Source organism: Mesoplodon mirus, assembly GCF_964341445.2.
Source record: "Mesoplodon mirus genome assembly, chromosome: 16".
Classification (NCBI taxonomy): Eukaryota; Metazoa; Chordata; class Mammalia; order Artiodactyla; family Ziphiidae; genus Mesoplodon; species Mesoplodon mirus.
Window position 1 is genome coordinate 38,568,958 of NC_138992.1, and position 24,706 is coordinate 38,593,663.

At 44.1% G+C, this 24,706-nt stretch overlaps 1 protein-coding gene across 1 annotated transcript in view; it reads right to left on the bottom strand.

Moving 5' to 3' along the window:
• PTDSS1 (phosphatidylserine synthase 1) overlaps positions 1 to 24,706 on the bottom strand; it is a 67,041-nt gene that overhangs the window by 31,786 nt on the left and 10,549 nt on the right. Inside the window, exons 2-4 of the mRNA XM_082601611.1 lie at positions 23,046 to 23,137; positions 11,208 to 11,252; positions 7,871 to 7,995 (exon numbers count right to left, since the gene is read on the bottom strand). Coding sequence (XP_082457737.1) covers positions 7,871 to 7,995; positions 11,208 to 11,252; positions 23,046 to 23,137 — 262 coding nt within the window. The remainder of the gene's footprint in view (positions 1 to 7,870; positions 7,996 to 11,207; positions 11,253 to 23,045; positions 23,138 to 24,706) is intronic.

The window sequence follows — 24,706 nt, forward strand, 5'->3', positions numbered from 1 at the left end:
CATATAATTATTATGAACAAATCTGCCAATAATCACATCTGGAAGATCCCGAGCTCCTGATGCTAGAAGGGATGCAGGACACCGTGGTCTAATGCAGACGGGGAGCAGCATACGCAGGCACGAACCCCTGGAAGCGGGAGGACAAGGTGTGAAATGAGGACACAGAGGTGGGGAAGCCAAGTCTTGGGGAGGTGGAAGTAAGCAGCAGGGAATGACAGATTCTGCCCACCTCCGAACTGGCGGATCGCTGATCTGGGTGGCTCCACCCTCTCCCTTGTTTGCCCACACTTAACCAAACACCAAGTCCTATTCATTTTACCTCTCCAAGTGTTGTTTCCTCTGTCTATCTCACCACCACTGTTATTTCTTGCTTAGATGCCTGCAGTAGCTTTCTACAACTATGAAATGTATACATGATGCTCTGATAAGCACCTGACTACCCAGCTCTAGCTTAAGACTGCAGATTTTAACTGATCTCTCTGTAATCGATTCTCTACATACAAAATGATTTTGCAGATCACAAATCAGACCATTTTGGGTGTGTGTATGTTTGGGGGGGCGAGTGTCTGGGAAGACAGCCTTCCCAGTGTGGAAGGATCTCTGGGCCTCCTGCCTTCCTCCCTGGGGAAGGTGGTGACCTTAGAAGCAGAAAGAACACACGTACTCCACCTTCTTTAGGGTCCTCTCTTTGGAAATTATTTGCCCACAGACAGCACAGGTTCCCATCTGCTCTTTCAACCTTGGAGGAATTTTTTTTTTTTTTTTTTGCGGTACGCGGGCCTCTCACTGTTGTGGCCTCTCCCGTTGCGGAGCACAGGCTCCAGACGCGCAGGCTCAGCGGCCATGGCTCACGGGCCCAGCCGCTCCGTGGCATGTAGGATCTTCCCAGACCGGGGCATGAACCCGTGTCCCCTGCATCGGCAGGCTGACTCCCAACCACTGGGCCACCAGGGAAGCCCTCTCCTCCTCTTGACCTCACTCTCCCAACCCGATCCCACCCATCCAGGTAGTCACAGAGCACCGAGCTGAGCTCCCGGTGCTACACAGCAGGTTCCCACTAGCTATCAGTTTTACAAATGGTAGTGTGTATGTGTCAATCCTAATCTCCCAATTCGTCCCACCACCTACTGCCTCAGGCCCCCTGTGTCCACACATCTATTTTCTACATCTGCATCTCTATTCCTTCCCTGCAAATAGGCTCATCTGTACCATTTTTCTAGATTCCACATATATGCATTAATGTATGATATTTGTTTTTTTCTTTCTGACTTTCTTCACTCTGTATGACAGACTCTAAAAATCACATCTCTAAAAATGACCCAATTTCATTCCTTTCTATGGCTGAGTAATATTCCATATATAGGTACCACACCTTCTTTATCCATTCCCCTGCCGTTGGACATTTAGGTTGCTTCCATGTCCTGGCTATTGTAGATAGTACTGCAATGAACATTGGGGTACATGTGTCCTTTTGAATTGTGGTTTTCTCAGGGTATATGCCCAGTAATGGGATTGCTGGGTCATATGGTAGTTCTATTTTTAGTTTCTTAAGGAGACTCCATACTGTTCTCCAGTGGCTGTATCACTTGCATCCCTGGGATAAATCCCACTTGATCATGGTGTATGACCCTTTTAATGTGTTGTTGGATTCTGTCTGCTAGTATTTTGTTCAGGATTTTTGCATCTATATTCATCAGTGATATTGGCCTGTAGTTTTCTTTTTTTGTGATATCTTTGTCTGGTTTTGGTATCAGGGTGATGGTGGTCTTGTAGAATGAGTTTGGGAGTGTTTCTCCCTCTGCAACTTTTTGCAAGAGTTTGAGAAGGATGGGTGTTAGCTCTTCTCTAAATGTTTGATAGAATTTGCCTGTGAAGCCATCTGGCCCTGGACTTTTGTTTGTTGGAAGATTTTTAAATATAGTTTCAATTTCATTACTTGGGATTGGTCTGTTTATATTTTCTATTTCTTCCTGGTTCAGTTTTGGAAGGTTGTACCTTTCTAAGAATTTGTCTATTTTTCCAGGTTGTCCATTTGATTGGCATAGAGTTGCTTGTAGTAGTCTCTTATGATCTTTTGTATTTATGTAGTGCCAGTTGTAACTTCTCCTTTTTCATTTCTAATTTTACTGACTTGAGTCCTGTCCCTTCTTTTCTTGAGGAGTCTGGCTAAAGTTTAATCAATTTTGTTTATCTTCTCAAAGAACCAACTTTTAGTTTTATTGATCTTTGCTGTTGTTTTCTATTTCATTTATTTCTGCTCTGATATTTATGATTTCTTTCCTTCCACTAACTTTGGGGTTTTTTTTGTTCTTTTTCTCTAGTTGCTTCAGGTGTAAGGTTAGATTGTTTGAGGTTTTCCTTGTTTCTTGAGGTGAGAGTAAATTGCTATAAACTTCCCTCTTAGAACTGCTTTTGCTGCGTCGCATAGGTTTTGGGTCATCGTGTTTTCACTGTCATTTGTTTCTAGGTATTTTTTAAAATTTCCTCTTTGATTTCTTCAGTGATCTCTTGGTTATTTGGTAGCATATTGTTTAGTCTCCATGTGTTTGTGTTTTTTACAGTTTTTTTGCTGTAATTGATATCTAGTCTCACAGCATCGTGGTCAGAAAAGATGCTTGATACAATTTCAATTTTCTTAAACTTACCAAGGCCTGATTTGTAATCCAAGATGTGATATATCCTGGAGAATGTTCCGTGTGCACTTGAGAAGAAAGTGTATTCTGCTGCTTTCAGGTGGAATGCTCTGTAAATACCAACTAAGTCTATCTGGTCTATTGTGTAATTTAAAGCTTGTATTTCCTTGTTTATTTTCTGTCTGGATAATCTGTCCATTGGTGTAAGTGAGGTGTTAAAGTCCCCCACTATTATTGTGTTACTGTCGATTTCCTCTTTTATAGCTGTTAGCAGTTGCCTTATGTATTGAGGTGTTCCTATGTTGGGTGCATATATATTTATAATTGTTATATCTTCTTCTTGGATTGATCCCTTGATCATTATGTAGTGTCCTTCCTTGTCTCTTGTAACATTCTTTATTTTAAAGTCTATTTTATCGGATATGAGTATTGCTATCCCAGCTTTCTTTTGATTTCCATTTGCATGGAATATCTTTTTCCATCCCCTCACTTTCAGTCTGTATGTGTCCCTAGATCTGAAGTGGGTCTCTTGTAGACAGCATATAGATGGGTCTTGTTTTTGTATCCATTCAGCAAGCCTGTGTCTTTTGGTTGGAGCATTTAATCCATTCACGTTTAAGGTAATTATCGATATGTACATTCCTATGACCATTTTCTTAATTGTTTTGGGTTTGTTTTTGTAGGTCCTTTTCTTCTCTTGTTTTTCCCACTTACAGAAGTTCCTTTAGCATTTGCTGTAGAGCTGGTTTGGTGGTGCTGAATTCTCTTAGCTTTTTTTGTCTGTAAAGCTTTTGATTTCTCTGTTGAATCTGAATGAGATCCTTGCTGGGTAGATTAACCTTGGTTGTAGGTTTTTCCCTTTCATCACTTTAAGTATATCCTGCCACTCCCTCTGGCCTGCAGAATTTCTGCTGAAAAATCAGCTGATAACCTTATGGGGATTTCCTTGTATGTTATTTGTTGATTTCCCTTGCTGTTTTTATTTTTTTTTCTTTGAATTTAATTTTTGTTAGTTTGATTAATATGTGTCTCAGCATGTTTCTCCTTAGATTTATCCTATATGGGACTCTCTGTGTTTCCTGGACTTGGGTGGCTATTTCCTTCCCCATGTCAGGGAAGTTTTCGACTATAATCTCTTCAAATATTTTCTCAAACCCTTTCTCTTTCTTTTCTTCTTCTGGGGTCCCTGTAATTCAAACGTTGGTGCGTTTAACATTGTTCCAGATGTCTCTGAGATTGTCCTCATTTCTTTTCATTCTTTCTTCTTTCTTCTGCTCCTCCACAGTTATTTCCACCATTCTATATTCAGGCTCACTTATTTGCTCCAGATTTGCTATATTTTCTGCCTCAGTTATTCTGCTATTGATTCCTTCTAGTGTATTTTTCATTTCAGTTATTGTGTTGTTCATCACTTTTTGTTTGTTCTTTAGTTCTTCTAGGTCCTTGTTAAACATTTCTTGTATTTTCTTGATCCTTGCCTCCATTCTATTTCCAAGATTTGGGATCATCATTACTATCATTACTCTGAATTCTTTTTCAGGTAGATTGCCTATTTCCTCTTCATTTATTTGGTCTTGTAGGTTTTTACCTTGCTCCTTCTTCTGTAACATATATTTTTGTTGTCTCATTTTTTTGATGGGTGGGGCTGCATCCTGTTTTGCTGGTTGTTTGGCCTGAGGCTTCCAGCACTGGAGTTTGCAGGCAGTGGAGCCGGGTTTTGGTGCCGCGATGAGGACCTCCAGGAGAGCTCACACCAAGTAATATTCCCTGGGCCTGAAGTTCTCTGTTAGTCCAGTCGTTTGGACTCAGTGCTCCTCCCACAGGAGCTCAGGCCCGACCCCCAGCCTGGGAACCAAGAGGCCCCACACGCCGCACAGTGCCACAAAAAAAAAACAAGAAAAGGGCAACAAACAAAAAGGAGCAGAACAATAACAAAGAATAAAAAATAAAATAAAATTACAAAAATAAAACATATATTAGAAAAAATAAAAATAAGAATGAAACAAGAACAAAACAGGACCACAACAGAAAAAAAAAAAGCCAGAAGAGGCTCTGGGAGGCAGGGCTTAGGCTCAGGACCTCTGCGGCCAGAGGGGACCCTGGAGGGCAGAGTTTCAGGCCCGGGGCCAAGCAGGCGGGGGAGCCGCTGGCTGCGTTCCCCTCAGATCCCCCAACCCCCCGAAGGTCTCTCCCTGTCTGTGCTGATTCCCTTGCCGTGAGTGGGCCCTTCCAAGTGTGGGAACCCCTCCCCCACATTGTGCTTTCTTGATTCTAGGTCACATCTTTTTCACATTTAGCATTTTGAGAATTGGGTGGATATTTTAACATATTACAATGTTTGGTGCACATATAAGGTTTCCCTTTTCCCCTTCCCAAAGTCATACTTGTAATTGATGGTGCATCTTACAATTGATGCTGACCTCCTGACCCTATGATCAAGCTTAATGTTATAAAAGAGAGACACCTAGACACCGTGTGGCTCTTAGCGTGATACATAGCACCATCTATGAGCAGCCCTGCCATGGAAACTGGACTGCAATCTGGACCCCATCCAGCCTCTACATCTAACTTCCAGTTAATAGAAAATACAGGGGGACAGAGAGATATGTTAATGACACCCTGGAAATGCAAGCTACAAAATCCAGACTTGAGAAGCTCCATAAAATAAACAATGTGGCTTCTTTGACAAACAAACTTCGAGGATGAAAAATGGTATGGAGGGACTGCAGATTAAGAGCTGCAACAAAGGCAATGTGGGGACCTTGTCTGGATCCTAATTTGAACAAATCAACTGTAAAAAAAACTTTACGAGGTGGGGAAATGTGAACGCTGCATACTGTTACCTTTAAGCGACTGAAAATGGCATTGTGATTATGTTTTAAAAAATCCATATATTTGGATATAATGTCTGATAACAATGCAAGATATGTGTGTGTTGGCGGCAGTGGGAGAGTGGAATGAAAGAAGATTGGGCCTGTATTGATAAAATTTTAAAAAATTATTGGAGTTGTCTTAGACAACTCTCTTAGAAAAAGAGCCAATGATAATTTGTTTAATTTGCCTTCTTCTAGAGTCTAAGCTCCAAGGGGACAGGGAGCGATTGGGCCTACCCTCTTCCCCACTACCACCAGCACGGTGTCTAGCACGTAGGAAAAGCTCAGCGAGTATTTACTAAATGGAAGACTGCTGCTCATACCACCCAATCTCCAATTCAGATGTGCTCACAAAGCTTGTCTGAAGCTTAGAACACATATTTTTGAATAGAATAAATATTTAGGAACATAGCAAAGTTTCCAATTATACAAAAGACTGCCTCTAACAGGATTTCAATGACTGCCCTCCCGAACTCCAAGTTATAATGTTAATTTTAAGGGAAAAGGGAGTCTGAATTTCAATGTGTGATACCAGGCACGGACTAGAGCCTGGCATCAGGATTAGGAATAGTGACAACTGAAGGGACGGGGAAGGCAGAGGGCTCCTGGAGCCAGGCAACTAAAGGCTTCTGTCTTGCATAAAGGCGCTTCTCCTTACCACTGGTTCTAACAAGGGAATGCGTTGCTCTACAGCCATCAATGAACAGATCCTTAGAACTGTAAAAGATTCCTTTAAGGAAGTAAAAAGTGATAAGGGATTGGAGATGGAGAAGACTGAGGCTGGTCTACCACCACCTGGAACTGCAGAACTTGAAAACAGCCTCAGGCTTTGTTTGGCAAGAAAGAATTAGCCAATCCTTGAAAACTAGTTTTAAATGCCGGTTTCAGCTCTTTTGGGGCTGTAATTGTGACAATCGGATGTCCCTGTGATGTCAAATTCCTAAGGAAGGTAGGTGTCAAAGTATTATTAGATTCAACCTCCCCCCACTGACTGTGAGAACAAGACTGAGAGACACAACAACAAATCCACCTGAAGTTAGTTTACTTCATAATATGACCAATTTTGCTTAAAAACCCAGGAAACTTGCAGGGGGAAATATAATCTGGGATATCCTTCTCCCAATCTCCATTTTGTAAGATGCCTGTGAGTGTCAAACACTTGTTATTATAATAACTATATGCTTGAGGCACAGGCTTAAGGGGAAATGTAGGTTTTGGACCCAGAGGGATCTTATATTAAGCTTCTATTTCCTCCTTGGTCAAATGGAGGCATTAACATATAGACTGTATATAACGCACTCAGCACACTGTCTGGCAGAGCAGACAATCCACAGTCAGCAACTGCTGTCAACCTCACTGTAACTGTCATTATCAGCATCATTAGAAGCTGTACATCACCCTGTACCATTCTCTTTCTTAGAGGAAGAAACTCCAAGACGGACTTTTCTCCTTGACACTTTTAAATAATTTTTGGCATTCTTATTTTTGTCTTTAGCTTGTCCTTTATAAAAGATAAAGATAAAATCTGGAAACACCATTCCAAGAAGGGTCTGACCAACCTCAACTATGCTGGAATGATCACTTCTTGGACTGTTTATTAAGTCCCTCGGTATGGCTTTTTTGTTTGTTAAACAAGGACCCATCTACGGTCCAAATGCCTGTTCACCTTTTCTGATCATCACTAGGTGTTTCTTCAATCTGCACTAAATGTTAAGCACTTTAAAAAGTAAAAAAGGAAAGGAACTGTATAAAATAGTCTCTTCACTAAAAGTCAAAGTACAGAGTAGTTTTAGCTAAGAAAAGAAGTATTTATTGTCATTTAATAAAAATAATGAATGAAATGGCCTCCATCATTACAACTGGCACCTTCATGGCAAGCAGGTGGGAAGAATCACAGCATCAGGGCCGGGGTCAGGGAGCAGAGAGGCCAAGGGTGACACTGACACAGCAGGAGCAGCTGCCACCAGAGGACCTGGTGTGTGCGAGGCATCGTGTTAGGCCTTCGTTTAGTTCACAATAAACTTCCAAGGTAAGTATTATTTCACTTTACAAAAGATGGAATAGGCTATAAGTTCGTAGCCCAAGGTCCTACAGCTTACAAGTGTCAGAGGCGCAATTCCCACCCACGGCTGCCGGATGATAATATTCACATCTTCCTACCACCCGCTTTGGGCCAAGAGAGGGTTCATTTCCCTGGACTGTACCATTCATGGAACCACGCACTGCACCAACCTGCCCAGAGACCTGGTGTTTAGATATCTACATAGGAAATATGGAGAAGGACCAATTTAAAATGTGAAATCAATTACCTGCTATACCCAAGAGTCAACCAGTTTCTCTAAGACACAGCAGACAAGTACGTACCATGATATCTGCTTCCCTTGTGGCATATCGAAGGTTCGGATCTAGCCAGTACATCAGGGATTTAACCTGCTCAAAGTTCAGGAAGAGCAGGAACACCAGGAACAGGAAGTAGAGCACGCTGAGCCCTGAGGGACACAGAAACATCCTCAAGACAGGGAGAGAGCCGGTGTCACACACACAACACACACTGAGCTCAAATTGCTCATGGCCCAAAGCACACACTGGTGCTGTAACATGGGCTGTGGAGACCCCCATGACAAGCTGCTGGTCTTTCCTTTTTTTTTTTTTTTTTGCGGTACTCGGGCCTCTCACTGTTGTGGCCTCTCCCGTTGCGGAGCACAGGCTCCGGATGCACAGGCTCAGCGGCCATGGCTCACGGGCCCAGCCACTCCGCGGCATGTGGGATCCTCCCGGACTGGGGCACGATCCCGTATCCCCCGCATCGGCAGGCGGACTCTCAACCACTGCGCCACCAGGGAAGCCCTGGTCTTTCCTTTGATGAGAGTCTGACACATGGTCCTAGTTCAGACCGAGAGGAGTCAGTAACCCTCTCTGAGAAGAGGATGCTGATGTTCTCATCAGCATCGGAGTGGCAGACCATGGGCGAGAGCGTGGAGGAGTAGGCGTGGCCTTCAGGCAGGCAGAGGCGAGCAGGCAGGTCCCTGCAATGAGGTCTAGGAGCCAGCACGTCGCTGGGTGCTGGCAGAGAGGGGCACGGAGCAAGGTGGCTATGAAGCAACGTCAGGGCTCGGGGCCACGGCGAAGACTGCAGGCTTGCTCTTAAGTCAGAGAAGGAGCACCTGGGCTTCCCTGGTGGCGCAGTGGTTGAGAGTCTGCCTGCCGATGCAGGGGACATGGGTTCGTGCCCCGGTCCGGGAAGATCCCACATGCCGCGGAGCGGCTGGGCCCGTGAGCCATGGCCGCTGAGCCTGCGTGTCCGGAGCCTGTGCTCCGCAACGGGAGAGGCCACAGCAGTGAGAGGCCCGCGTACTGCAAAAAAAGGAAGGAGCACCTGACTGGTTTCAAATGGGGAAATAAGATGATGTAGGTAACATTTCAGGAAGTGGACTCTGGTCACTGGGTGGCGAATAGACCGGAGACGGGAGAAGCCAGGCAGCCAGGCCAGTTTGGGGTAGAGACAGAGACAGGTGCGGAGGTGAGAGGGGGCCCAGGGTCACTCATCCCCATCTTACACTCCACCTCAGTGCCTGTGGGCATCACATCACTGTCACATCATATCGTAATTGGTATCCTAATAATCACCCCATATCATTTAGAAAAGACAGTTAATAATCTACTTTAAGAAGGCAAAAGCCTGTAAAGACATTTTAGAAAGACTTGAGAACCAACCAGTGGCTTTGCCACTTCTTTTCCTGCTAGAATAAAATGCATATGTAGGACATCTAGACGCTGTGATACAAATGACCTTGGACCACAGTACCCCATCCAAAGTGGGCTGGCACCAGTTCCCAGGGAGCTGCTCCAGAGGAGAGAATGTCCGTGGCTGAAATTCTCCATAGCGGCTATAGCACAGGCCTTCAGAAGGGGCCTCTCCCGGTCCTCGGGGAGCTCGGGGGGTCTGAGAATAGCACGGCTGACTCAGTCATGCATCCCGGGGCCCAGGGTGCACGTGTTTTTAGGCAAGCTTATATGATAACCTTCTTATATATTATGTACCAGCTACTTTTACAGATTTTCACTTCAAACACCCCCCACTACACCCTTTTGAAATAATTATTTTAAGACAGAAAGAAAGTGTTTGTAGAGCAGAAGCCTCTTGACCTAGAGTTCACAGTTGGTCTTCAACGTGGCTGAAGCCCCGGATATAAGTCACAGAACTCTGTGTGTGTGTGGGGGGGGGGTGTGAGCATGTGTGTACTGGGAAAGGGTCTATAGTTCTCATCAGGTTATCCAAGTGTTCCATGATCCCAGGGAAGAAATAAAACTGCTCATTACTTATGATGGACCATTTGAAATCTGAAAAACTCAGGTGTAGCCAACTAGCTAAAAACGACATAACTTCAAGCAGCAATATTAAGTCCATGAGCTATAAGTATAACGCACCCAGGACTATCTTTTAAGAAATGTAAATGAATCATGCACTTCTCTGCAAAAAAAAAAAAAAAAAAATCCTCCCAGGACTTCCTCCTGCCCTTCACAGGCCCTGTGGGGTCCCATCTGTGCCCAACACTGCCTCTCTCACTACTCCCAGGCCTGCTACCCTCCAGCCACACTGACTGGGGACACACCAAGCCTCTGCTAGCTGGGGACCACTTTGGCAGTCTTGCCTTAGCCTGGCCTTCCTCCCCGCATCTTTGCCTGGATCCTTCTTTACAGGTGGGTTTCTGCTTAAGCACACTTCCTTCAAGCCACCCCTCACCTGAAAGTGAAAGCGGCTACCTAATCACTATTGCCTCTTGTGGTTTTAATAAACTTCCTAGCGCTTCGTGGCATCAGCTATTTTTTGATTATTGATTTGTTTCACAGTGTGTTTGCTATACCTGCCCTCCCTGCCCGGGGCCCCTCCACCTGCAGCCTCCGGGCCAGAGCAGGCACCCACGCAGAAGGACTCGGTGAACACCTGCTGAACGAACGACCAAGATTCATTACTAAATTCAAAGAGATTTGCCTATAATCTCTGAAGGGTGAAAAATAAACAAACTTGAGCCAAATGTCCATTTTTTGGTCCTTTTTCATAAGATTAAATTTTCTGAACTTTGTATAACTTATTTGATGATTATTTAGGTAAGATGAAGCCAATATCTGAAGTTCTGAAGATATGCTTTAAATCCACTCAGGTGGTTTTAGTCTTTGGACTAGAAATGAAGTAACCATAAGAGATCCAACATTTATATGAGATGCTTATCACTAAACCTTAGTTCAAATCAGGGCTCTGTGCTAAGACTTCTCTTTTTCTAAGTTTTTTCCCATTCACAACACTGGGGAGTTTGCTGGGGTTTCAGTCCCTCCTGGATGCTGACGAGACAAACGTGCTCATACGATGCACGTGAGCTTGCACTAGCGAATAGCAATGTCAGGAAGAACAAGCCACATTCCCTCATGTCAAATCCTGTGCATTAACAGACAACAGCATGGGGGCGGGGTGGTGAGAGGGGTAGGGGTGGGGGCTTGAAACAGTTCACGTGTATGAGAATTTCAGCTGTCACCAGCACTTTTTTGTGGCAGCGCATTTTAATAAAAAAATGATATTAGGAACACCAAAAAGTAAACAGTTATTAAGTTTTACAGTAGACTGGTAAGGAAAACTGCTATAATATACAGAAAAAGATTTGCTTCAAGTAGAATGGATTTTTAAACCGACTAATGGGTAACTCACCAAAAACCATTCGCCACAAGGCCGGATGAGGTCGAGTAAACGGACCTGCAGAGATAACATCACAAGGTCAGAACAGACTGCTTTCAAACCAAGACTAAAATAAAGACAGTGATGCTGATCTCCACAGAGATAAAGGGTTAAAAAAAGCTCTCCACTGTTAAAATTTTTTTTCTACATAAATACTCTGGGGTCAAAGTCTAGGTTGAAATATTTTATCCACATTGTAACAACCATTCCCCACAATTGTAACAGGCACCAATCTCAACAGAGGCTTTTTTTTTTTAAAGCTTTGTCTTCAGAACTCAGATCATAATTTCCCGTGGACACAATGTTATAACAGCGAGTAGGTCACCAGGCCAGCCTTTAACTGTATGTAATACTTACTGGACATTAACAAGAAACCTCACAGTCCCCCAGGAGCTACTGGACATCGTGTGTGTCTGTGTGTGTGTGTATGAGAGAGAGAGAAAAAGAGAGAGAGAGAGAGAGAGAAAGAGAGCAGACACTGAGGGGCTCTGACAATAAAAGAGAGAAATACCAGTGCCTGGAAAACAAGTGCAATGGGGAGTGACACTGAAAGCAAACCCTTGGAGCAGTGGAACACACTGGTGCAGGAGCTTTTGATCATGACCTGTGGTAACAAAATACCTTTGACTAGCTCAGATACACAGATGCAGATTCCACAGGAGGGAAACCAAAGTTTCACAGGATGAAATTTACTCTTACTACAAGTGATACAACAATACTGTCTTCTATTTTATTTCATTAAAAAAAATAATAGGGGCTTCCCTGGTGGTGCAGTGGTTGAGAGTCTGCCTGCCGATGCAGGGGACACGGGTTCGTGCCCCGGTCCGGGAAGATCCCACATGCCGCGGAGCGGCTGGGCCCGTGAGCCATGGCTGCTGAGCCTGCGCATCCGGAGTCTGTGCTCCGCAACGGGAGAGGCCACAGCAGTGAGAGGCCCGCGTACCGCAAAAAAATAAAAAATAAAAAAAATAATAGAAGACAAACGCAAGTAAGCTGGGCCTTGATCTGTTAAACTGATTTACCACCAACTGAAGGGTTACAGCTCGCAAATATTGACCATTGTTCTAGAGGGCACCTGACCTATTTGGGGCTGCCAACGCCTTCCTGCACTTGGAGGATTTCTAGCATTGTGATCCCACATCTCCAGGAGAGATGCCAAAGCTTGCTGCTCAGCTTCCTTATAAGCAGGTCCGGGTCCTTTAGTCGCACCCACGCCAGACAACATCAGGAGCGGGTGACAGTGGAGGTAAGTATGCAGAGCTCTCCTCTCCCTTTGGCCCAGGCCAGCAGGGACACTAGTGGGAGGTGGCACTCCTCACATTGGTGAAGGTGGCTCTGGCGACTGTGGCAGAGGCAGTTCCATTTAGAGTTCTCTGTACACGTGATGGTGGGACAGACCGTAGCCAAGGCTCACTCATTAGACCAGGCCTGGGTGATGTGCCACCAGCTCCTAGAAGCTTAGCCTGGGGCCTGGCTTCCTAGCCCTCCTAGGATTCCTCCAGCCAGTCAGTATCGGAGAACAGGCTTTTGCAGCAGCACAGTCAGCTTCTGTTGCTTATGCCTAGGAATCCTCTCTGCAGCAAACATTACATGGTAAATTTTATTCTGGGACTCATTCTAAAGGGCCCATCTCTTCTTAAAGAGACCACACTGAAACATTCTAACTGCTTTCTTTGTATGAATCAAGTTCATTTTAGTAATATCAGTTACAAGTACCTCCACCCTCCATATTGATTCAGTTTCTGAGTTTAAATGAGGAGAGATCAGAAGATGAGTTAAGTTTGAGGGACTCTACTTTATCCAAAATAATATGGTGTCTGAGTTTTGGATGGCAAGTTGAGAGAGCTCAGATAAGTGAGGGATTTGTCTGAAAGTTTATCTGTGTCTGTTCGATTTCTGAGTTCTGACAGCAAAGGCTCAGACAGCACGGGACACCTGTATTCTTTTTAATCAGCTGTTTTCTCAAAAAAGGCACAGCAAAGCATAGAAACCAGAATTCCCTCCCAGGTAACATAACCTGGTTAAATTTCTTCACAAGTTATTGGAAAACTGATGGCTAAATTTGTCTTCTTTTAAGTAATTTTAATAGCTTGACTTGTCACCAGGAATGACTTGTCTTATGGTAGCAGTTTCGTTTGCAAGCATTACTTCATCCAAACTATTTTTTTAAACATCTTTATTGGAGTATAATTGCTTTGCAATGGTGTGTTAGTTTCTGCTTTATAACAAAGTGAATCAGTTATACATATACATATGTCCCCATATCTCTTCCCTCTTGCGTCTCCCACCCTCCCGCCCTCCCTATCCCACCCCTCTAGGTGGTCACAAAGCACTAAGCTGATATCCCTGTGCTATGCTGCTTCCCACTAGCTATCTATTTTATATTTGGTAGTGTATATAAGTCCATGTCACTCTCTCACTTCGTCCCAGGTTACCCTTCCCCCTCCCCGTGTCCTCAAGTCCATTCTCTACATCTGCGTCTTTATTCCTGTCCTGCCCCTAGGTTCGTCAGAACCTTTTTTATTTTTTTAGATTCCATATATATGCATTAGCATAGGTATTTGTTTTTCTCTTTCTGACTTACTTCACTCTGTATGACCATCCAAACTATTGAATTAACCCCTTAGACATAACGTGGGACCCCAGCTTTCTCTATGATTTCTTCTTACAAGGTGAAACTCTGAAATTTTATGATCTATTATTTGGCTCGCAACAGAATTCCACGCTCAATTGGTACTTGGCAGTGGGGTGGTGAGAGGACCACCATCATTCCCATTTTATAGATAAAGACACTGGGGCATAAGTAACTCACCCAGGGTCACACGGCTCACAGGACTGCACTTCAGGTCTGAGAGCCCATGTGCACTTTCCCATCAACTGTCAGAACTGGGCCAGCTTGGGAGGGGGAGGGGGAGGGGGGAGGGGAGGAGTTGACGGTCTGAACCAGGACTGTCTTGTCTCGGGGCCAGGAGGGGGGCAAGAGAGAAGCAAGCTGTAAGTGATGTTTAGCGCTGCTGCGATGTGGAATTGATAAGCAAGGTGAGGGAGGGGGCAGGGAACTGATACACGTTCCCGCGCATCACATCCACCAGTAGAAAGGCCTCCAGAGTCGTCGTTGGCCTATGATTACTTTAAGAGCAGCCTTTGGAAAACAGAACCCGGCCCTTTCTTCTATCTAACCCTAAGCAGTGTGCTCCAGAGTAAATAAGAGGATAGAGTGGTTGAGGAACTTGGGGTTGATGGGGCCTTAAGCTCTCCTTAACCTAACAGGTAACTGCTTCAGCCCAAGGTATTCCTCTCTGTCCGGCTGTGATTCCAGAGACAGACACACGTTCCAGGGCCTGGAAAGAGAATTTTCATCTTACTGCACTGCAGTTTGGTTTATTAAAGGCTTATCTTGACTTGCTGCTATTGAATTTTTTCCTCTCTTCTCTAATATCCCATTTGTACATCATCATATTACTTCATAAGTGTTTCTCATAAAATACAATTTTTAAAAAAGTCCTTTCTGCCTTGCATTTGCTCTGAGGAAGGCTTCAGAAATCTGAGGCGGTGGGTTTCAGACAGACAGCAGAGCACCGAGGAGCTCTGCTGTCCTGAACCAGGTGGTGAGGACAGATCACGGGGCCCTTTTGCCTACAAAAGGCAAGATAAGGCCCTGGAATGTTAGGTGACCTTTCAGTTGCTAACTTTAAAACCCAACCCAGGCCTTACTTCAGTCATCCAATCTGTCCTCTTCTTTCTGAGAAGAAATTCTGAATGCTTTCATGTAGTATTTCCAGAAGTGCATGCCTGTAGCTTTACTCACAAAGAGGAGCCTCTTCACCATCACAGACAAGAATATTGCTGAAAATACTATTTTGCTTTTTAAAATATCAAGGATGAGGCTGGCCTTTTCCTGTATGAGAAGCCTTCATACTTATGCTCACTAGGTCACCCACACTTGGTTGCTCTGGTCAAGTCACCCTGAAAGCCTCCTACAGCATCCACCTGCCCAGGTGAGTATAGCCTTCCCGGAACATTTACCTCATCCCAGTACCTTTCCACAGGTCTTATTCCCCAGCAAACTATTTTCTTGGTGGTCTTCCTCTGATCAGTGTTATGGCCAGGACATCAGTAGGAGTGACCCATCTGACGGTGGGCTTCTTGTCTATACTTTATTTCTTATTTGGTAAAAGCTGCCTGGAAGAGTCTGGGTCTTCAGTTCAGTTATGCAGGAGAGATGGGGAAGGTGTCTCAGGGTGGTGATGGAGAAACAAGTGCTGGTTTTATTTACAAAGGTGGTTTTCTTACAAGGCACATTGAAAAATTACATGTTTTACTTTCTCATCAGTCCCTATGTCTAGAATACATCATTTTCAATCAGATATTAAGAGCAAGTTTTATTTCAAAAGAAAATAGAAACCAAACGACTTTGCCTTGAGAAAGCAAGCATTTAAAACACTTCCTCGGAAGTCAGGGAGATCAGCTCTCAGGGAGATCAGCTCGGTGCTTTGTGTGACCGACTGGAGGGGTGGGATAGGGAGGGTGGGAGGGAGGGAGATGCAAGAGGGAAGGGATATGGGAACAGATGTATATGTATAACTAATTCACTTTGTTATAAAGCAGAAACTAATACACCATTGTGAAGCAATTATACTCCAATAAAGTTGCAAAAAAAAAAAAAACACACAAAAACCATAAGATCACAGCTTGACTAGCCAGCAACCTACTGTCATATCCATGAATAATGGAGTTCCAGGGACCAACCCTAGGGAGGCAGGATCCTTTTAACCAGAGTCAGAAGCTGCATCTTTGCAGCTGCACATCTGTGCCTTCGGGTCCTCTCAGTCTGCCTCTTCTCTTTATTATCTCTTTTTCAGCTTTATGTGGTATAATTGACAAAAAAAATCATGAGATATTTGATTTGTATGATTTGAAAGTTTAAATTCCTCTAGGAAAAACCTAGACAAGGGGAATAAAATGATCTCTAAGCAAATTTCAAACCTAAGAAAGAATTTTTCTACAAGAAAAAGTAGTGGAGTGGGAGACAGAGAATGGGGGGACATAGTACCTTTTTTTCCCCTCATTTTTACCACCTTCATGCGTCAAGGAGATGTGATTCACACTATCTCAGCTCAGAGAAATGAGAAGAGGCCAAAGGAGAAAGGGAAGGATAAACGCAGGAAAATCAAGAAATACTAGTTATCTCACTCTCTTCAAAATACCTTGACGAAGTGCTGAATGGTGCTACTCTTGCAGATGAGGAAAGGAAAAGAGAGGGCTAATCTGTGAACTTTTTTCCTGGCAGATTCATTCTTAATTCAACATATATTGATTGAGAGGCCACTCTGGGCCGGGCACTGGGGGTACAGGGTAAGGCTGTGGTGGTTTGGGTCGGGGCGGGGGTGGGGGAAGGGCAGGAAGAGTCCATGGAGGCCCTCAGGAGCTGGAAAAGCACACAGAAGTCACCTGTTGAAAGAAATCTCACAGCCAGCTGGAGATGCAACAGGTTTCTAAATTTCACTGCAGTGACGAGAGTGATGCAATTGTAATTACACTCCAGTGACACAGTGGCACAGTCAAAATTACACTTACACTTGAGTGTCAGTTGCTATAAGGAGGTGGACGTGGCATGTAAAATAGTTTTTTCAAGGGAACCAAAAGAGAGAGAATGGGAGAGAAGACAGCAGGAAAGAAGCGGGCGTAGGTAACACACCCTCTGCCTCCAAGGTCTCCCCTCAGGGTCTCTCTCCATGTCTGTTTGTAGGACTGAAGGAAGGAACTCTAGCCCTCACCCCGCCACTCACCCTGCTGACTGTCAAATGAAATTCCGAGTCTCCACTCCTCCCCCATGTAACTCAGGGGTAAATTCTAAGCCAGTGGAGGTTATCCTGTTTCTCTTTTATTCTTTCAGTCAGGGAAGATCTACTAGAGATCTATGATGTGCCTCTGATGTCCTCCAGCCACTGTAAACGCCTGTCCTCAGGTCTGCTTGGAGCAGAGGCATGTGGCCTAAGCCTAATCAAAGAGGAGTGAGAGCAAGTGTGCTGGGGGGTTTCTAGAAAAGCCCTCTTCACTCTTAAAAAGATGCATGGGAAGACATGACCTCCTGTTCTGTTGGACACTCTCTGTGACTACATTTCAGCAGTGCAGCAGCTGTCCCAAGACCACGAGGGCAGCAAAGCACAGGCATCTTGCTGAAGATGGTGGAGCAGAAACAGGTAAAGAACCTGGGTCTTCACGTGTCACTGAGCTGCTGAATTAGTCAGCCCTGAACCACTCTATCTCAGAACTTCTTGTAATGTAAGAAAGCAAACATTTTATTTATCCTTTAAGCCATTTTGAAAGGGGTTTCCTATTACTTGTGGCCAAAAGCATCCTGACTGTTATAAACCTCATGGAGAAAGTCAAGGGCCTTCTTTGCTATCTAGACTCTGTACAAAAAGAACCAGAGGGCCCCTCCTGTAGGAGTTGATCAATTCTAGCACACAGAGAGCATGTGTAAACTCACACATATGAGAACTATGGACACAACCAAATTTAGGCCTATACTTAAACATTCAGGGCAGCCTTTACTAGGTCAAGGATAAATGCGTTTGAAGTTGCCAGAACAGAGCCATTCTGGGAATGCCGTCCACTGCGGGCACTTCCCCAAAACTGCCTTTCAAGGACAAGGCAAATGCTGGGCTCCATTGCTCCCATTCATTCCATTACTTAATTTGAGAATTTGTGCCAAGGGTGGGGAGAGAGGAAGAGAAGGTGATGAGATTGGAACAAGAAGAGTCATGTCCATTGCACTGGGAGAAGCATCCACCTAGCACCATGGCTCCTGCAAAGGCTGTAGTCTGAATGCCAGCTGGGGGGAGGGGGGGCAGCCACATGCCCAGGAGTACCCTTTCCCAGTGCCTGCCAGCTCCCCCATCATCTCTAGGGCGCCCTCCAAGGCCACCCCCAATTTAAAAAATATTCAATAACAGCATTCTTTAATGTGGAAGACTTACAGTTTTACTAATCTGATGTAAAGTGTGAGCAAATGGCTCTTTAGAGAACAAGGCTGACACTGTGTTTGCTTTGTACACGTGGCTGCAAGATGGTCCCTCCAAGCACTGCTTCCCTAAGGTCCTTGTCCTTCCTGCACAGAATACTGAATGGACTTTGTCCTTTTCTAAATCTGAGCCCTTGGTTTTGGTGGCGGAAGGTTCAGATCAATCTGCGGGCTGACATTTGGGCTCCAGAGCAGCAAAGGCACAACCACCGCCGCTGGGCGTGAGGTCCAAAGCACACTAGGCATGGGCCAGCTCAGGCCCTAAGACTGTGCTCCTGGGAAAAAGAAAAGCCAGAGACTGACAGAGAGAAGAAGCGGAGGGAGATAGAAACACGTAGAAGACAGAGACGAAACACCTCACGATGGGCCTCCTATGAGAAAAGGCCAGGACTTCGCCAAGTACAGAAATGTGTGGGAGCCGGAGCCCTAACAGCAGGCCGGCATCAGCGGCTGGGTGGCAGCTCAGGGGTGACTGACGGCCTTGGGTTCAGCTTCCTGAGCCGTAAATGGAGCAGGCTGAACTACATGAGCCCTGTGGGTCCTCCCCGCTTTGTGTGTATCACAAAGTCCGGGCAGCCAGGATAAGAAAAGCATAAAACAAACAACTTTTATCTTTCCAAGAGGAGAACAAAAGCCCAGTCCCACCATGAGAGACTCAGCCAGGTAAGTGGACATTGAAGATTAGATGTCTTCATGAAGGAAGAGAGGAAAAATCAGCAGAAATCATGCAAAATGTCACGTCCAACAGATTTAATCCCCCAACCTTCAGGGCTTTTGGAACCTCAAGAAAAACAGCTGCTAATGAAGCCCCAAAGCCCAGCTCCTGCCAAAGCTCCACAGAAGGGATATCTGTAAAATCATGGCTATGGAGAGACTGATCTTTGAGAATCCTCAAACTTCCAAAATGGCTCTCAGAAAGAGCAAGTTTAAATTTTTTAAAAAGCAGAAAAGCAACCTTTGAAGCTGTGAAGAACTAGGAAACAATGAACACACAGCCAAGGAAAGCTGGAGACTTGAAGAACAGACATACCTTTGGATTGATCAGTTTCCTGCACACGTACTATGTTCTGATTGACTGATTTAAAAATAAAAATTTAGGGGCTTCCCTGGTGGTGCAGTGGTTGAGAGTCCGCCTGCCGATGCAGGGAACACGGGTTCGTGCCCCAGTCCGGGAAGATCCCACATGCCGTGGAGCGGCTGGGCCCGTGAGCCATGGCCGCTGAGCCTGCGCGTCCGGAGCCTGTGCTCCGCAACGGGAGAGGCCGCGACAGTGAGAGGTCCGCGTACCGCAAAAAAAAAAAAAAAAAAAAAAGGATGGTAGGGCACAGACAAGATGAGAAATAGGAATAGAGGGCATAGAACAATAATGTTCACGGCATCAAGTGATGGCCGGGAAGTAAGCAGCAGAACTTCACAGGATACAGAAGGTAGAAGGCTGAGGGGGGTGATGGTGACCACTACCTACTCACCTTCCCTAGGGACTCTGGTGGCCATAGACCCTGTGTTGGTATCAAATCTGAGATGCAGCTCACAATCTCCTCTTTCTGGGCTGTATTCTTACTCCATCTTTGTAAGGCCAGGTTCTAGAGCTCAGGGGGACCACCCATAGCCTCTGGTATTTTCAGTGTGTGTAACAGGCTTGATGCCCCAAGTGACCACTTTAAGTTGCACTATAGCACAGCACCCTTGAAAGAAAGGATGGGCTCCATAAGGTCCAAGCTCTCCCTAAACCTAAAATCCTGAGATTTTATGTGAAGGAAGTGGCAGGAAAAAGAAAGTCGGCAAATAGCTAGACCAGCTGTTCAACACTGGGGACTTTTCCTAGAAAGCGAATGCCAGAGCGCCCAATCCCCCTGCATTCCATGACCTATCTATATTTTGAATATTTTATCTTCATACTCCAGTCACTCTGCATCATCAGAACTTTCATCATTGTGGAAAGGCCAGACTATGTTGGTCATACCTGCATAAGGTATGCAGGTGCTGTGCACTGAAGGTCTGTGCCCCCCCAGAATTCATATGTTGAAATTCTAACCCAGAAGCTGAAGACTATTGTACCTCCTGGACCCTACAGGGCCAAACCACAGAGCTACCTGACTGTGAACATTTGCTATCCTTTAAGACATAGGAGGAAGGACTCCGAGGTGGCTCAGAGATCATCCAGGCTGTCATTTGCACCACAGGGCCATGGGGGGAGGGGAGGAGGACTACCTCCACCTTGGTTTCAAAGGGAAAGACCAACACCTGGCTCTGCTGCGGCAGGGGACGGGAGCCCTGGGGATTCGACCCCCACTGGGAAAGCTGTGGAGGCAGACTACTGCTCCAGTGGGTCTGGAAGGCAGAGCATCAAGCCGAAGAGGATTATTCTCGAGCCTTGAGAGATCTCCTAGAGTTTGCCTTCCTATGTTTTGGACTTGCCTGAGGCTTGTCACCCCTTCCTTCTTTCCTGTTTCTTCCTTTGGGAATGGGAATGCCTACTCTGTGCCTGGCCCACTACTGTATTCTGTAAGCACAGAACTTGCTTGATTTCACAGGTTCACAGCTGGAGAAGAATTCTGCCACAGGATGAATCTCCTGCTGTTTAAGCCGCTCAGTCTATGGTATTCTATTATAGAGGCCTATACTAAGACAGAGGTTTTCATATCTTGAAAGGCTTTCACTAAAAAAAATAATAATAACAATAACAAAAATAAAAGTAAAATTTAATCTAAAAGCTTGAGTGGTTAGAGAGCTAAATTCAGCTGCCAAATAACTTGGCTATCTAGAACAATCCATTCCCTGAAGGATTCAGAATCATGGTTTTACTGGTTGGATTATTATGCTACCAGCAGAACCCACAAAAATACAGAACGAAATTCCACTGCCAACATTTTGGAAGGCCTACAGGACTTGCCATGTGTGATACTGTGATTTATAAGAAGTAAGTATTTGGTCTTTGTCCCCTTTCTGGAACAGAATCCTAAACTCCTTGGAAGTTCCTAAGTGATGAGAGTGAGAAGCATCTTTTGTTATGTTAATGAGGTGACTTTTGGGAAGCCGCTCAAGATGGGGGTCAGTGAAGCCAACAATGGGATTAGAGGGCAGGAACCCTCAGCCCCACACCCCCTGAACTCTGGGGAGCAGGGAGGGGCTGGCGGTTGAATCAATGGCCAAAGATTTAATCAATCATACCAACGTACTGAAACTCCCATAGGAAACTAAAAGGGTAGGGTTTAGAAAGCTTCTGGGTTGGTGAGGGCGTGGAGATTTGGGGAGAGTGGCGCGCCCGGAGAGGGCATGGACGCTGCTCGCCCCTTCCCACAGACTTTACCCTACGCATCTCTTCATCTGGCTTTTGATTAATAATCTCAGTCATCTCGTGAGCAAACTGGTTTCCTGAGTCCCGTGAGCTGTTCTAACAAATTAATCAAACCCAAGGAGGATTTATAGCCGTCTGGTCAGAAGCACAGGTGACACCCTGGACTTGTGATTAGCATCTGCAGCGGGGGCAGCAGCAGCCTTGTGGGACTTAACCTGTGGAATCTGATGCTCCCTCCAGGTAGACACTGTCAGAATAGAGTAGCACTGTAGGACACCCAGCTGGTGTGCAACTTGCCTGTTGGTGCAGGGACACCAACCCCCCGCCACACGCACTGGAATTGGTATTAGAATCCTAGCACCACAGCACAGCTTCAGATAACAATCCGTAACATTCATAATGAGCTCCTAATATTACACATTATATTCGACGATGGGAGGATGGAGAAGAAGCACATCTTAAATCATCCCATTTAAAACCTGAGCAGGGCCCACGGAGCATAACTCATAAAAAAAGATTGAAACAGTTACAAAATATCCTAAGTGTAAAAGAAACAGGAGGGACTTCCCTGGTGGTCCAGTGGTTAAGACTTCGCCTTCCAATGCAGGGAGTGTGGGTTCGATCCCTGGTTGGGGAGCATGCCTCACAGCCAAAAAACCAAAACATAAGACAGAAAGAAGCAATATTGTAACAAATTCAATAGAGACCTTATAAAAATGGTCTACATCAAAAAACAAACAAAAACAACAAGAACAAAAACGCTTAAAAAAAACAGAAACAGGATATAAAAAGTGAGCGTTTAGAAATCACTCACAGAGAATAATAGAGAATGCTCCAGGGAGAAAGTACTAAAGGGGAAGAAGAAAAAATAAAGCAACTCATAAGGGACAACTCAGAGGAAAGGTACGAACCTTAAGTATGGCAAGATACCAAACTAGTTTTTAAACCAAGGTTTTTGCCTCACTCTATAATCATGATGGGGAAAATTTCACAGTAATCATTTCTTTTAAACTGATAATGAAAATTCTTATCCCAACAAAGTTTACAGTTAAGACAACAATTATTTAAGTAATACTCTTTAGAGCACTGACCCTGTCCTTAGGAAGAAAGGAGTAACTGAACAGTAATTGAGTGTTTTATGACTCGGCTGATAATAAACACAGCAACAAGAATCATAGTTGACATTCATTGAGAGCTTACAATTTGTCAGTCATTGTTCAGAGTATTTTACTTGTTTTAATTCAGTTAACCCTTACAACTGTACTTCTCTCCATTTCAGAGAGAAATGTCTTAAAGAGGGACAGAGCTAGGAAGTGGCAGAAAGCGCAGTCTGTCTCCAGAGCCTGTGCCCTTAACCACCATACAACACTCAAGAGCCTTTTTTTATTCCACCCTCTAGTTTCATCTTCCAGATGACATGCATCTCAAAAATACCAACAAGGGCACAATGCACAGGAGAAATGAGATAAAGCGTTACATCACTTACCATTGGGGAAAGCTAGGACACTGATGATAAGAAAGAAGAAAATTACGGAGAGGATACCCCTCCAGATGTTGTCTTCTGGGACAGAGTCATCCCTGAAAATAGAAAAGGAACATTGAGTATTCATTTCTGGATCTAAATAGTCACCCTAGAAGGAGTAAGAGTTCCATGTTCTAAAAACTGGGGGATTGCTAACTTTATTTTGCTCAGCTAAGTCATTACACACACTATTTACTATTCACTGTCATTTCTTAAAATAATACAGTGTCACATAGTCAAGTCCAGTTCTGGTGAGGAAGGCAATTGGCAACCTCACACCCCAACATACATTCTGCTCAGACAAGCATTTGAGAATCACAGTTCTTTAAAAAAAAAAAATTAAAAATACCCAGGATGTCAAAAGGTAAGATTTATTTTGGAGAAATACCTTTTGGTTTTAAGACTAACTAAAGGTGACCTTTACTACATAGACGGTGGCAGAAAAATTGTTCAGGAATCAGAAAGGAAGCATAAGATTATAAGGAATAAGGGTATAATGCAATGAGATTATGCAGTCACTTGTCAAATATGGGCAGTTGGCTATCTAAGGGATGAATAAAAATGGGGCAGTGTCACATAAGCAGAAAGCACCAGTAAAAAATGTTAAAAGAAAAATTAAGAGCGTGTGGATATGACTGGTTCACTTTGCTGTACAGCAAGAAACTAACACAACATTGTGAAGCAACTATACTCCAATAAAAATTAATCTTAAAAAAAAGAAAGAAAAATTAAGAGAAAACAAAATACAAGATTTAAACTCAGAGCAGAAGCAAAAGAATTGTAAATAGGAGATAAGCTTCCCCCCTCTCCTGCCTGGTCATTTCTAATGTATTATTGTGTTTAACTCCTCTATAACCCCAGTAACTGAAATGATTACATTTGTTGGTTTATATGTTGTCTATCTTCTCTGTAGAAAGTAAACTCCTAATGGCAGGGAATTATTCACTAATAGGCCCTCAATATATTTCTGGACTGATTATTGATTATGGAAGAAAATTTACTGTTTTAAAATGAAGCAAAATTTCCCAAATGGAAATTTTCTTAACATTGATGGTGAAGAATTTAGAGTTTGCAACAAAAAAGAAGAGTCTAGTAACATATTTGGGGCTCAGAGAAGCAAACAAAAGTGGGAAAAGAGAAATACATGACAGTAAAATTTTCTGAAGTATTGATAATTATTGAGAAGCTTGGGAGAGGGAAGTTCAGTGTTTCAGTTTCGAAAGACGCAGGATGTGTAGACAGAAAATGTGAGATGAAACAGAATGGAAGGAGATAGTTTAGAGATGATGAGACTGGTAGCAATAAATCTTAAAATTATAAAAGAAGTTGGGTTGATCTAGAGAAGGACTGTAGTGAAAGAGTTTTCAAAAGACAATTATTAAATTAAGATTAAATATTACTAAAGGAAAAGAAACAGGTCAAAAAAAATCTTAGAAGAAAACCAAGTTTGCGTAGAAAGAAGTTCTAGAGCATTGGAATACATACATGAAAAGGTATGGAATGAAACAATAATGAATTACCTAGTTAAGGACTGGGTCCTGGGGTGTTGGTTTAGAAGCAGAAGTTAACTTAGATGCCAACTTCTGTTTAGGCTGCTCAGTTTCTGCACCCAAATACCAAAATAC